The sequence below is a fragment of the Elephas maximus genome, chromosome 2 (genome assembly GCF_024166365.1).
Source record: "Elephas maximus indicus isolate mEleMax1 chromosome 2, mEleMax1 primary haplotype, whole genome shotgun sequence".
NCBI lineage: Eukaryota > Metazoa > Chordata > Mammalia > Proboscidea > Elephantidae > Elephas > Elephas maximus.
This window is the reverse complement of record NC_064820.1, coordinates 145,426,289-145,440,971: the sequence shown is the minus strand read 5'-3', so window position 1 is coordinate 145,440,971 and position 14,683 is coordinate 145,426,289. Positions and strand designations below refer to the sequence as shown.

Below are 14,683 nucleotides of genomic sequence, written 5' to 3'. Positions count from 1 at the left end.
CATCCCCGGTAGTGCTCAGGGGCGCTCCTTATCATCAGGTGGAACCCGCACCCTCGCCCTCTCCTGGTCCTGGCCTGTGTCCCCGGGGTTTTCATCCTGCATATCCCTCCTCCCCATCGCTTTCTCACACACGCTCCCCGAAACCGCGCGCGCCGCAAACTCAGTCTTGGTCCCCGCAGGTGATGTCATGCCCATTGTTTTGGTGCGCCCAACCAATCGGACTCGCCGCCTGGATTCTACCGGAGCCGGCATGGGCCCTTCCTCGCACCAGCAGCAGGAGTCCCCGCTCCCGACCATAACGCATTGCGCAGGGTGCACCACCGCCTGGTCTCCCTGCAGCTTTAACAGCCCTGACATGGAAACCCCATTGCAGTTCCAGCGCGGCTTCTTCCCAGAGCAGCCACCGCCGCCGTCGCGCTCCTCACACCTGCATTGTCAGCAGCAGCAACAGAGCCAGGACAAGCCGTGCCCGCCCTTCGCACCCCTCCCGCACCCGCACCACCACCCGCACCTCGGGCACCAGCAGCCCGGCAGCGGCGGCAGCAGCCCATGCCTCCGGTGCAACAGCTGCGCCTCCTCCGGTGCCCCGGCGGCGGGGGCGGGGGATAACCTGTCCCTGCTGCTCCGCACCTCCTCGCCCGGCGGCGCCTTCCGGACCCGCACCTCTTCGCCACTCTCGGGCTCGTCTTGCTGCTGCTGCTGCTCGTCGCGCCGGGGCAGCCAGCTCAATGTGAGCGAGCTGACGCCGTCCAGCCATGCCAGTGCGCTTCGGCAGCAGTACGCGCAGCAGCCCGCGTCCGCCTCCCAATACCACCAGTGCCACAGCCTGCAGCCCGCCGCCAGTCCTACGGGCAGCCTCGGCAGCCTGGGCTCCGGGCCCCCGCTCTCACACCACCACCACCACCACCCGCACCCGCCGCACCACCAGCACCATCAGCCCCAGGCGCGCCGCGAGAGCAACCCCTTCACCGAAATAGCCATGAGCAGCTGTAGGTACAACGGGGGCGTCATGCGGCCGCTCAGCAACTTGAGCGCGTCCCGCCGGAACCTGCACGAGATGGACTCCGAGGCGCAGCCCCTGCAGCCCCCTGCATCCGTCGGGGCAGGTGGCGGCGTGTCCTCCCCGTCTGCAGCTGCCGCCGCTGCCGCCTCATCCTCAGCCCCAGAGATCGTAGTGTCTAAGCCCGAGCACAACAACTCCAACAACCTGGCGCTCTACGGAGCCGCCGCCGGCGGAGGCAGCACTGGAGGAGGTGGCGGCGGCGGAGGCAGCGGGCACGGCAGCAGCAGTGGCACCAAGTCCAGCAAAAAGAAGAACCAGAATATCGGCTACAAATTGGGCCACCGGCGCGCCCTGTTCGAGAAGCGCAAGCGGCTCAGCGACTACGCGCTTATCTTCGGCATGTTCGGCATCGTGGTTATGGTCATTGAGACCGAGCTGTCGTGGGGCGCCTACGACAAGGTACGCGCTCGAACCCTTGCTGACCCTGCCGGCGCGGGGTGGTTGAGATGGGCACTGGAGGTAACCCCCTTGCCTGCCCAACCCGAGCCTCCCCAGGACAATCGGGGGTGCCCCCGGAGATAGCGGGCGCGGCTCAGGCGTGCTCCCCTAGTCAGCTAGGCAACTCCAGAGTGGAACCCTGTTCGCGTGGCAGCCAAAGTTATCTAAGCAGAAAGGGTACATTGCAAGATTCGCAGCATTAAATAAGTGATTTGGGGGTCTGTGGGAAAAGCAAGCTCCGTTACTTTACTGGTGCGTGAATTTACGAGGCTCCTCTCAACCAAAAAAGAAAAAAAAAACCTCTCAACCAGCAGCGCTTAAAACTCAGGAGTAACTTTACTCTCACGTTTCGAGACCCCAAAACTGCTGTGGCTCGGACCGGCCTGGGGGCAGTGTGCCTTCCCGGCCCTCCTCTCCTCTGGCTTCTCTCTGAGGCCAAGTGATCTTGTGGATCACAAAGCCAAGTCAGGGGCTCCCAAGTCCCCCTCCCCGAGTCCACTTGCTGTGAGACTGCCTGATCCCTGGGGCCCTGAAAGTAGTTAAGAGACACTTGGTGTCTTTCTCAAAAGTGCTTCTATCTGTGTTGCAGGCTTCGCTGTATTCCTTAGCTCTGAAATGCCTTATCAGTCTCTCCACGATCATCCTGCTCGGTCTGATCATTGTGTACCACGCCAGGGAAATACAGGTAATTTAGGGTCTGCTGTTTATGAATGACCCAAAGCCGTGCAGCCAGCCTGGAGAAAACACAAGGCGGCAGATGCTTTTCCGAGCTCTCCTGTCCTTGCTTGAGGTTACAGAAGATGCATGCTGTATTTTTATGTCAGTAAACTTAAAGGCTCTTTCAAGAAGTTCGAACAGTGTAATATGCAAACATATAGTAGTTTCTGGAATGTTTTTGTTAAGCCTTTAAGGTATTCACCTGTTTTCTTTACATAGCCTAGTATTATACTTGGGGTACAGATGATGAGGAATACAGATATACTAGACCTCTGTGGTCCACTTCTTCAAACAACTCACCACATTTGTTTTCCTTAGGTCACCTAGCACTAGCCTTACTCTGTATGGGAAATGTGTAGGGTAAATTGTGTTCATCTATATCATCTTCTGTAATGTAGCATAGGGAAGAATATAGGTTGATAGTGTTACTAGCTCATGTAAGTAAACAAGACATGAGAAAAGTCTAAACCCTCTTAGCCCCAACAACTAAAAAAAAAAAAAAAAGTGTACTGTAAGTTTAGAGTATACATTTTGGTGTAAAAGATTCTTAGCTACAATCATTAACTTATATTTGTATATCATTTAATATCAAAGGCCACTGCCCTTATGAACTATTTTGTTAAGAAAATGCTTGTTTTCTTTAAACGTAGCCAGGAGCTATTAAATTTGGCTATTACTGACAATATCAGAATACTCTGTATAAAATTCCCGCGTCTTTTTTTCAGTTTTACTTTGCTCTACCTACAGTCAAAGGAATTTTAAGGTTTTTGAATTAAAAATAACTAGAGTTTTATAAAACTGGAGAGATGGGCATTTTCTGGCTTCGAACTTGCTTGTGTATTTTTTGATTCTTTTTGAACAGTTGTTAGACATTTAGTGGGGTAATTAAACCCTCAAACTTAGCCTGTTTTCCTTTAGGAGAACCTTTGAATTTAAGACATTGATAGACTTCCCATTTAAATAATTTAGTACTGATTATGTGTTAAATTAATTTAGAATTAAATTATTAATTAACCAACACATACTAAATATAGAAGAAAGCCAATTTTAGTTATTTCCCAAACAAAATAAAGATACACCTGCCCCAAATGAGGAGGGACAAATTACTTCATCTTGCTTTCTTTCAGTTTTGCAAAAAGTTTGAAAAGCATGTTTTTGAAGAAATTGAGTTAGGGTGAGAATTAGAAAAAGTGTGAATGTTCAGAGATATGTAATAAAACTGCACTGCAAAACAAGGCAAACACGTATTTGATTTTTTTTAAAGATAACTTACATAGGTTTGCCTTTAATTCAGTATTAGTGATCAGGGACTTTTGAGATTCCTTCAAACCTTTTATAGTGGTAATAGAATGTAACAAACATTATGTGAGTGTATTTTCTCATTTTTACTTGAACAGTAGACAGAGCTGGAAGAAACAAAATAGGTCTTTTTGTCACTTGATTCAGTTTATAGATGTAGAAACTGAAGTTGAAGCGGTGAATAGCTTGCTGAGATCACACAGCTGGATAGTAGCAGACCAGGAACCAGACCCTGCCCTCCTAGCTTTATCTCCGGAATGCGGTGCTCCTTGCTGTACTGTGCTAGCACTTGCGAAAGCCGTGAAACATGGACATTTCTTTGTCTGCAGTTTCTCTATAGGTCCAAAGTTTAGTATATGGATCAGGTTAAACTAAAAGATTCTCCTAAATTGCATACATATACATATATACATATATATATATATGTATATATATAAAGCGTATCAAGACGGAAATCCTGGTGGCATAGTGGTTAAGTGCTATGGCTGCTAACCAAAGGGTTGGCAGTTTGAATCTGCCAGGCGCTCCTTGGAAACTCTATGGGGCAGTTCTATTCTGTCTTATAGGGTCGCTATAAGTCGGAATCGACTCAACGGCACTGGGTTTGGTTTAATGTGTCAAGTAACTTAAAAAAAAAAGTTTTACTTGGAGACTAGTGTGTGTTTACTTAATCCACTGTGGAATGAGAGAACTTAGCTTTTTTTTTTTTTAATTAAACACCTGCTTTATTATTCTCTGTTTCTTCTGAAAAGCACACAGCTAAGCAAGCATTTATGGGGAATGTCATTGCTGGTATTAATACTAAGAGAAAAGTGTCTTCTTGAAAACACTGGCTTTTTAAGAATTATTGAAAGATTTTTGAAATGATGTGTAGAAATTGAAATGATGCTGCCAAATGTTGATTATGTATCATAAAAAATTTTCATACCATAGTAGAACTCTTTATTACAGAAACCTGTAAAAATACATAGGAAATCATATTTTCATAGATTATTTCACACTTGAAAAAATTCCACTTATTGAGGGCTATTTAATTTTGAGGACTGTTTCTTTTATGAAAATGCATAGAAATGTTGATTAGAGTTTGTATAGTTTGGGGGAGAAAAGTAAGGACATGGATTGACCCTCCAAGGCAAACAAGCAGTGTGAAGTTCTTTATTTCGCAGCAATATAAACATCACAAAATGTTAGATTTGCTTTTTTTTTTTTTTCCAGTTGGGATTACCTAATATAATACGTGGTTTCTGTTGAAACCCACCACACTTAGGTTTAAAGTAGATGCTTTGGCAAGATCATTTAGTCATTTTAGACACAGCTTTTGTATTCACTATTAACACAGTGGTTGAGAGCCTGACTGCTTACCAAAATGTCAGCAGTTCGAATCCACCAGCCATTCCTTGGAAACCCTATGGGCAGTTCTCTGTCTCGTAGGGTTGCTATGAGTCAGAATCAACTCGATGGCAACGGGTTTGGGTTGGTTTTTATCTCAAAGAATTTTTCCCTCAAGCCAAAGCTCTAAGTTCTCATTGGAGATGCTTTGGTAATGTAAAATGGAAAACAAACAAACAAAAAAAACCCATTGTCATTGAGTTGATTCTGACTCATAGCGACAGCTGAACTGTGCCACAAGGTTTCCAAGGAGCACCTGGTGGATTTGAACTGCTGACCTTTGGTTAGCTCTTAACCACTATAACACCAGGGTTCCCATAAAATGGAAAAGGACCAAATAAATGTGGAGACCCTAAGTTAGAAGTCAGGAACCAGAAAAAAATAGGAATGTTCTAATTTATCTAGGAGTAGAAGCAATGCTGCTGTCAAAATATTTCACTCGAAACTCAGTGAAACCAAGTGCACATAGCAAATGATGAATTGTCCTTCTTTTTATTTATTGACATCATTGCTGTAACTGTATTTCTTTCATAATAAGTTTTAAGCTAATAAGTACTTCTCAGTTTCCTATAATGAATGCCAAATATTTTTATAAGCTTTGAGTTAAAGAACTAAATGCAGGGCCCAGGCTGCCATTTAGAGCATGTCCTTGGAAGTAACATATAATCTAAAATCACAGTTTCCTCTTAATTTTTAGCCTGTTGGTATGCTGACTGGGTGGTGAAAGCTAGCTAGTCTAGGTATCTGATACATGGTATGGTTTCTCACAGCATTCTGGAAAGGAGTGCTCTAGCCAGTGTTCTGGCTCTTCATCCACCAGAATTGCTTAACAAAACTTGGAGAGTCCCTGACATTTCCACGGAGAACCTTGGAAAGCGAGCCGGTGTGACCTTTTATAAAATGTTTATACACACTCTGGCAAAATAAGATAGTTCAGGCGAGTCAAGGATGAAGTGCTTGAATTAAAACAGTGTGGTGGGGAGACTTTGTGGGGACACAACTCAGTAAATTTCAGCTTTGGTGTCATTTTTCAGTACCACAGACAGCTCAATGCACAAGGCTATAGTTTGTTCATTTCACAAATTATTTGTGTATCCAGGACCAAAAATGAAATCACTTTTTTTGTTGTTGTTAAAATGCTTATTTAAAATCTGTTTTAATGGGAGAGATTTTCAGCTAAGTAGATATTAGACTTTTTTCAAATAGGCATTTGACTTTGTTGTCTATAGGGACGCTATGAGTCAGAATCGACTCGATGGCACTGGGTTTGGTTTGGTTTTGGTTTATCCATTAGTAAAGCCAAAAAATAATTAACTGAATGAGTGACTAAACAAACTTTAGTAAATACTAATAGGTCATGACCTTCCAACAAAGGAAATATACTATAAACCACTTGCTGTTGATTGATTCCGACTCCTGGCAACCCAATGTATAGCAGTGTGAGCCACAGGGTTTTTTAATGGCTGATTTTTTGGAAGCAGATGGGGAGGATTTTTTCCAAAGTATCTCTGGATGGATGTGAACTTTCAGCCTTCTGTTAGTAGCCAAGCGTGTTAATCATTTGCACCACTCTGGGGCTCCACAAATATTGTGGAGACTGTTTTCATGCAATTTGGAAAGGTCACTTGATACGCAGTGAGTAGCCTCCTGTTAAGTGTCAGGGTCAAATCATAGGAAAAACAGAGAAGCATGATTTCCTGTGATTTTTATTTCCTTTTTGCTGCCCCTGCCCTCCCCACCCATGGGGTTAGAGGAGGTATTTCTCTGATGAAATAAATACAAAACAAAGTTGAAATACTATTTAAGGTCTTCAGCACTAGAACATTTGAACGTAGATTTCACTTCATCTTTTCAACACTAATATCCTGTTATTTTTCTTATGAAGGTGATCTTATTTAAAAGAGTTATTTAGTGTTTTGAGATAGGCAAAACCAAGGTTCTGTGTTGGGAAAGAAAGCCCCTTAGACTATTTATTGATCTTCCTGGTTCTCATGTAACATAGGAGAATGACATATACTAGCCTTTGAATTTGAAAAATTTTTTTGTTTGTTTTTGTTTTGGTAATAGTATAATTATTATGATAAATAGCATTAGAGGAAGCAGGCTGATTTTCCTTTAGTGTCCTTTGGAATGACTCCAAGTGATACTCGCCCTCTTTCAAGTTAGCTTTTGAGAGATAAGAGTATATGGATCTAAAATGGAGAAACAGAAGTTAAAATTACTTTTCATTTGTGCATCAAGACCATACACAGGAGGTGGGTGAGTGTAAGGGCAAGGGCCTTAGCAACCCATGAAGCCTTCTGGGTCATTCTGCACCTGCTTAGTAGGATCTATGGCTTGCCTTGTGAGGACTAGGAAGGGAAACTCATTTTCCACTCCCATGGAGAGCAAGTGGCTGCTTCCCAGACCATGCAGAAAATACTACACATAGTTCTTATTCTTATTAATATAATAACAATAAATACAAGTAGTAAACGTAATTCAAATGGTACAGAGAGTTTTAAAAACAGGTGATAGCCCGGCCACAACTGAAGAATGCCCTGACAGGGAACAAAACAGAGAACTCTTGAGGGAGTAGGAGAACAGTGGGATGCAGACCCCAAATTCTCATAAAAAGCCCAGACTTAACGGTCTGACTGAGACTAGAAGAATCCCGGCGGTCATGGTCCCTAAACCTTCTCTTGGCCCAGGACAGGAACCATTCCCGAAGACTACTCATCAGACATGCAAGGGACTGGACAATGGGCTGGAGAGAGATGATGATGAAGAGTGAGCTACTTGTATCAAGTGGACACTTGAGACTGTATTGGCATCTCCTGTCTGGAGGGGGGATGGGAGGATAGAGAGCGTTAGAAACTGGCAAAAGGGTCATGAAAGGAGAGACTGGAAGAAGGGAACGGGCTGACTCTTTAGGGGGAGAGTAAATGGGAGTATGTAGTAAGGTGTATATAAGCTTACATGTGACAGACTGACTTGATTTGTAAACTTTCACTTAAAGCACAATAAAAATTATTTAAAAAAAAGTGATAGACACATTCCATATACTCTGTCCCATTTCCCAGAGGTGACCACTTTTAAGTTTCTCATTTATCCTTCCAGAATTTTTATATACACCAAAGTAACCCTGGTAGTACAAAAGTTAAGTACTCAGCCATTAACCAAAAGATTGGTGGTTCGAACCCACCCAGCGACTCCGTGAGAGAAAAAGCCTGGTGATGTGCTTATGTAAAGATTACAGCCAAGACAGCCCTATGGGGTAGTTCTGCTTTGTCATATGGGGTCACTGTGAGGCAGAATCGACTTGATGGCACCCAACAATAACAACGTACACACACACCTTATTTTTATTCCTTAATATATCTTGGAGGTTTCTCCTCATTAGCATATGAAGACCTAGCTCATTCTTTTTTGATACCTGCATATTATTTCATTTTATGGATGTATTGCTGTTTATTTTTCCAGCCCTGTGTTGAGAGTTGCCTTGTGTTGATAGCTGATAGGCACTTTTGATTTTTTTCTAGTTTTTTGCCATTACAATCTTCAAGTGAACATCCTTGCATATTTACTTTAATCTACTAATTGATATCAAGGAAACTCTGGTGGCATACTGTGTAAGTGCTATAGCAAAAGGTCCGCAGTTCCAATCCACCAGGTGCTCCTTGGAAACTCTATAGGGCAGTTCTGTCCTATAGGGTCACTATGAGTCGGAATTGACTCAACGGGAATGGGTTTTTAAATGATATCAAAAGAGCCTTGGTGGCGCAGCGGTTAAGTGCTTAGCTGCTAACCAAAAGATTGGCGGTTTGAATCTACTGGCTGCTCCTAGGGAGAAAACCTGGTGATCTGCTTCAGTAAAGATTATAGCCTTAGAAACACTGTGGGGCAGTTCCACTCTGTTCTATAAGGTCTCTATGAGTCAGTTCCCACTTCAGAGCACACAGCAACAGCAACGATTGAGTATATACATATGGTAAATATCCAGCAGTCAGATTGCTGAATCAAATGGAGTTTGCATTTTAAATTGAATGGAATTGCGCAGGAGCCCTTCAGGAAGATCGTCAGCGTTTACACTCCCTGCTTCCTCACACATTAAGCCTCCACAGCATTGTCAGCACTGGATATTATGAAAAGGAATTTTAATTATCACTGGCTTTTTGAAAGTCCAAAAAGCTCACTGTCTTCCTGAAATTTGCTTTTTGGAGAAAAATAAGGTCAAAATTTATGGCCTCATAGGCTTATTTGTAAATGACAGGCGCTCCTTGGAAACTCTACGGGGCAGTTCTACTCTGTCCTATAGGGTCACTATGAGTCGGAATCAACTCGATGGCAGTGGGTAGTGGGGCCCTGGCTGTGCAGTGGTTAAGAGCTTGGCTGCTAACCAAAAGATCTGGCAGCTTGAATCTACTAGGTGGTCCTTGGGAACCCTATGGGGCAGTTCTCCTCTGTGTCCCAAAGGGCCACTATGAGTCAAAAATGCCACTATGCAACTTTTTTTTTAGTGGTGCATTGGAGCCTTGGTGGTGCAGTGGTTAAGAGCTCAGCTGCTAACCAAAAGGTTGGCAGTTCAAATCCACCAGCTGCTCCTTGGAAACCCAATAGGCTTATCTAAGCTATTGACAAGCTGAAATATCATTGTAAATGCATGATCAGAAGCAAATATTGGCCAGTTTTTTATTTTAAAAAAAATTAGGGGGAGGTTGGTGAAGATGAAGGAGGCTACAGGAATAGAAGAAATGATCTTAGATTGATCTTTAGGTCCCTGCTATATCTGTGTGGTCAATGAGAATTATAGGTACAGGTTGACTGTAACACTCCAAAAGATAGTGAGGTGGAACAATTACCTGGATTACTTCATTGCATGGTGTTAAGCTCAACAACTGGTGTCTATATTGCCAGCAACTTTACATCAGTTGTAATGAGACTCTCAGTCCCTTCAACTTCGTGGGTACACTGTAGTAACAAAATCACTCAGGACTAATTTTCTCCTCCTGCCTGTGTAAGGATCGCTGCATTATTAATAGGCGTGACACTAAATAAAGTGATCCTGGTGTGTTTACAGGGCAGCATCACAAATGAATGAAGAGTGGAACTTTAGGTTTAACCACAAGTGGGTTGGCCTGAGCTTCCAGCCTATTTGTGGACCACGTTTTGTACAGCTTGGAGAGAAGGGCATTGTGGGCTGTCATCATCCCAGCCAAACCTGGCAGAACAGCCAGAGGGAGCCTGCACTGATTTAACATCAGGGAAGTTACATTTGGTAAGGATATGAAGTGGTTTTGTGGAATTGTCTTAGAAAGAATCTTTGCTCAGGAAATAATATTTTCTATTTTTGGAGTATATTTGTAACCTGAAACTCCTTAAGAATTCTAGTCATAAAAGTAGAACCTGTGTTTCTGGTTACCTGGTCCAATATCCCACCCAGCATGGCAACTCCGTTAATGTCAATTGTGATGAAAGTGGTCACCCAGTTTCTGCTAGAACCCTCTTTTGAGGATTGTCAGTTTACATCTGTTCCGTTGATAAACCACTTTTATTTTTAGAAAATGCTTCCACATGTTGAGGTGAAGCCTGGTTTTATTAATTTTACACATTTGTACATTTCTCTATTTTGTCTGTAAAGCCATGAAGTCTGGTTTTATTCAACTTTTAAGAAGCTCTTGAGCTAAGCAAATACAATGAGGAATAAGACAGCAAGGCCCCTTCTGACACTCCAAGGGAGTGCAATTAAAGAGAGAGACAAAAATTAAGTAAAAAAAACAAATAAAATTCTCGGAAGCTGTGATTACTGATATAAAAAGAATACGAAGGGCTGAGGTAGAAATTTAATGGGGCTGAGGGTGTTCACATTAGACAGAATGATCAGGGGATGACTCTCTGAGAAAGTGACATTTAAGCTGAGACATAAAAGAAAAGAAGTAGACACTACTGGCTGAGTTTATGGGGACAGCCTGTGCAAAAGCCTGGTGACTGGAAGCAGTTTACTATGTTTAAATGAATGTGAACAAAGCAGTGTGGCCCACACAAGGGGAGAATGGTACCGGATGGGGTTGGAGGGCATGCAGAGTCCAGATATTGAAGGGTCTTGACATATATTTTAAGGGTTTTTGAATTTTTGCAAAGTGCAGTGGGGGCAATCGTTGTAGGGTTTAAAGTAGTGGAGAATCATGATCTGACTTAATATTCAATCAAATCTTTTTTTGATGCTCTGAGGAGAATGGTCTGGAGACTCTTAGGATCTTGGCAAGCCGCATTGCAGTGAGAGGTGACATTGACTTGGCGTGGGCAGCAGCAGTGGAAATGAGGAGAAAAGGTCTGATTGCAGACTGATATTGGAGGTAGAATGGACTTACTAGAGGGTTGGATGTGACATGTGAGGGCAATGGATGATGCAAAGCTGATTCTTGGGGTTCTGGTTTGAACAACTTGAATACATCATGCTGAGTCCATTGAGCCACCAGGGTCCATGCCGAGTTGGGGGAAGACTCAAATTGAAGGGCAGGATGTGGAGTTTGTTTCCATAAGGAAGTTGCTGTTGAGTAGATTATGACTCATGGTGACTCCATGTGTGTCAGAGTAGAACTGTGCTGCACAGGATTTTGAATGGCTGATTTTGGGGAAGTAGATTGCCAAGCCTGTCTTCTGAGGTGCCTCTGGGTACACTCTGTCCTCTAACTTTTTGGTTAGCAGCCAAATGTGTTAAACATTTGCACCACCTAGGGACTCCTTGCTTTGGCATAATACACTTGAAATGCTTATGACTGCATGTGAGAGTCTGGAGCTCAGAGGAAAGGCCTGTAATGGAAATTTAAATTTGGAAGTTACCAGCGTAGAGGATGTTTAAACCCACAGAAATTGATAAAATCACTGAGAGAAGAGAAAGAGAGGAGATGAAAGAAGATCAAGAATTGATCAACCTCAGACATCTAGAGGTTGAATAAAGGAGGAACTAGACAAAGGAAACAAGAATGAGTTGTCCCTAGGGTTGGGGAGGTCAAGAGATAATAGTGTTTTAAGGAGGGCACAGCGCTGTGTCTTGAATCCTGTGGAGGCCTGTTGATATGGTATAGAGAAGTGCCTCATGGATTTGGCAAGTTGCAGATCATTGCTGACCTTGATGAAGAGTTTCAGTGGAGCCCTAGAGACAGAAGATACATTGTAACTTCTAGTATCACAGAACAAATTGTTTCCCCTTTCAAGAAATGGCAGAGCAAAAATTTCAACAATAGTTAGGTCACTTTAAATGCACTTTTGGGTAAATCATTCCAGCTTGTTTGAGTATCTCTGATCAGACTTTACATATCCCTGATCACATTCTTCTGGACTTACTCTGTTCTCTTGAACCCCCTCTTCATCTGAGAAGGTGAGAAATGTAGCTGGTACCTTCAGATGAGGTTTGTAACCCCCCTTCATCAAAACACTTTAGTATTGACTTTTACTAGTCGAAAATGGTCAGTGCTTCACAATAACTGTTGCCAAGTTATTCTCATTTTTAACATGTAAACTTATAATTTTAACTGAATGTGTGGCTCACATTTATTAACTTGATCAAATAGCATCTTGGTTTCAGATCAGCATTTCAGCATATCAGGATTGATTGAATCATAATTCCACTGTTAACTTGACAAACATTTGTTTAGGTTTGGAAAATCCTGTGTACAGACTGTCTGTAGAATTGGCAAGACTCAAGGTTTCAAATTGGTACTAAATTCTGCTCCAGAAACATGGTCAGTATTAGGTTTGCATACCTGTCAATGACACATTTAACTCTTCTTCCCAGCTTTGTGCTGGCAGCAAGTTTGAAAAGTGTATCTTTAGAACCCATACCCAAGTCATTCATTGCTCTCAGTTCAATAGGATGAGAGAGCCAAGGTCAGAGCTCAGAAGTAGTAGGCTTTTTTGTGTTGTTAGTCGTCTGTTCACCTATGATATTGGTACAGCCTTTTAAGTAATAACAAATCTACAAATGCTGAACTATCAGCCAACACACATCTCTCTGTTTTGTCTATAAGAATGCCATGAGGGATTGGCAGATTCCTTGCTGAAATTCATCAATTTTGTGTCAACTGCAGTCTCATGATTTACCAGTCTATTAATGGTATCCAAGATGGAAACGAAACTGATTTGCTTATGATTTTAAGCATTCTAAGTTCCATGATCTAATGTCTTTTCTCTTAAAAGTTTTTTTCTTCAGATTATGAAATTAATAACTATTCATGTTAAATTTTTTTTTTAAAAAAACATAGGAAACTATGAAGAAGAATATAAACTAGTCTAATCTTACCTCCCAGAGATAATTATTACTTGTGTTATGTTTGTATAAAGAGAGAGATGGATATGGCATTGGCTTTAAATCTCTTTAAAGAGATTTTGTATTCTTTTCATGTAACTTTCTATTGATTTTCCCATGCCATTAAACATTCTTAATAGCTGCAATTCTTTTCATCGTGTAGATGCAGTAAATTTAATTATTTCCCTTATTTTTGTACACTTGAGAAAATTAAAAATAACCTATTTAAATTAATTTTTATAATGAGTAACCTTGCACATGAACTTTTGTATCTCTGATGATTTCCTAAGGATAAATTGCCAAGAGAGAAATTACTGAGGTAAAGGATATTAGTTAAGACAATTGATAGTTTGTCGCATTGACCTTCCAAAAGATTTTATCACTCTTTTCATTTTAAGTTGCTTACAAACCACTTTGTCCAATAACTGATGTGGTTTATTTTCTGGAGTATTTAGGTCCAATTTACCAGTTAGTGCTTTTAGTACTGTACTTATTTGTAAATCTAGGAATTTGCTTCTCTGTAGTCTCCTATACCCTTATTTCTTCATGATACTGGTTTCTAAATATTGGCTAACCAGACTTGTGAAAGGGTATCTCTGTTTAATAATTAAAGTTTATATAAAACAATGTGAAAGCAGTACTGGAAGATCATTTTGTCCCCAAATGTTCCCAGTCCTTTTTTCTTATGGGAAACTGTAAAAAGTAGTATTGCTGAAATTTTTCTCTATTAGTTTTCCTGATGAACTGAGCAGTCACACTCTCCTTGGGTTGTTTACTGTTTTTGCAACATAGCCTCGTGATTTCGCACACTGCCTCTGGAGCCAGTCTGTCTGTGCTCAGACCCAGCTCTGCCACTAATTAGCTGTGTGACCTTGGACAAGTTACTTAATCTCTCTGTACTTCAGTTTTCTTGTCTGTAATATGGGGAATATAGAGTACCTCTCTCATCAGGTTGTTATGAGGGTTAAACGAGTTAATATTTGTAAAGTGCAAGAACACTGCCTGGCATGTGGTGAGGGCTATTTAGGTGTCAGCTGCTGGTTTTTCATAGCTGTTTCAGTGTTTGCTGGGTGGAAGGGGAGGAATTGAAGCCCACCCTCTCTGGGATTTGGGAAGCAATGATGATTTTTTTTTCCTTATCAGGCTTATGAAAATGAACAACAAAAAAAGGATGGGCATTCCAACAGAGTCCATTAGTTTATAAACACTTTTCCAAAATATGTGTGTGTGTGTTTGCTTTTTAAAAGAAACTTCTTATCTCTGTTCAGGACAGGCTATATATATATATATATATAAGATATATATATATAATATTTTATCAGGCTTATGAAAATGAACAACAAAAAAAGGATGGGCATTCCAACAGAGTCCATTAGTTTATAAACACTTTTCTAAAATATGTGTGTGTGTGTGTTTGCTTTTGAAAAAGAAACTGCTTATCTCTGTTCAGGACAGGCTATATATATACATATATATACACATATATACAC

At 41.8% G+C, this 14,683-nt stretch overlaps 1 protein-coding gene across 3 annotated transcripts in view; it reads left to right on the top strand.

Annotated features, from left to right (window-relative positions):
• The first annotated feature begins 295 nt into the window (after nucleotides 1–295).
• KCNN2 (potassium calcium-activated channel subfamily N member 2) overlaps nucleotides 296–14,683 on the top strand; it is a 160,387-nt gene continuing 145,999 nt past the window's right edge. Inside the window, exons 1-2 of one of the 3 annotated variants that reach the window (XM_049873643.1) lie at nucleotides 296–1,462; nucleotides 2,091–2,186. In XM_049873643.1, coding sequence (XP_049729600.1) covers nucleotides 356–1,462; nucleotides 2,091–2,186 — 1,203 coding nt within the window. In that variant the 5' untranslated portion in view covers nucleotides 296–355. Of the gene's footprint in view, nucleotides 1,463–2,090; nucleotides 2,187–14,683 lie in introns of those variants that run through there. The other 2 variants (XM_049873644.1, XM_049873646.1) reach the window with 2 other exon arrangements.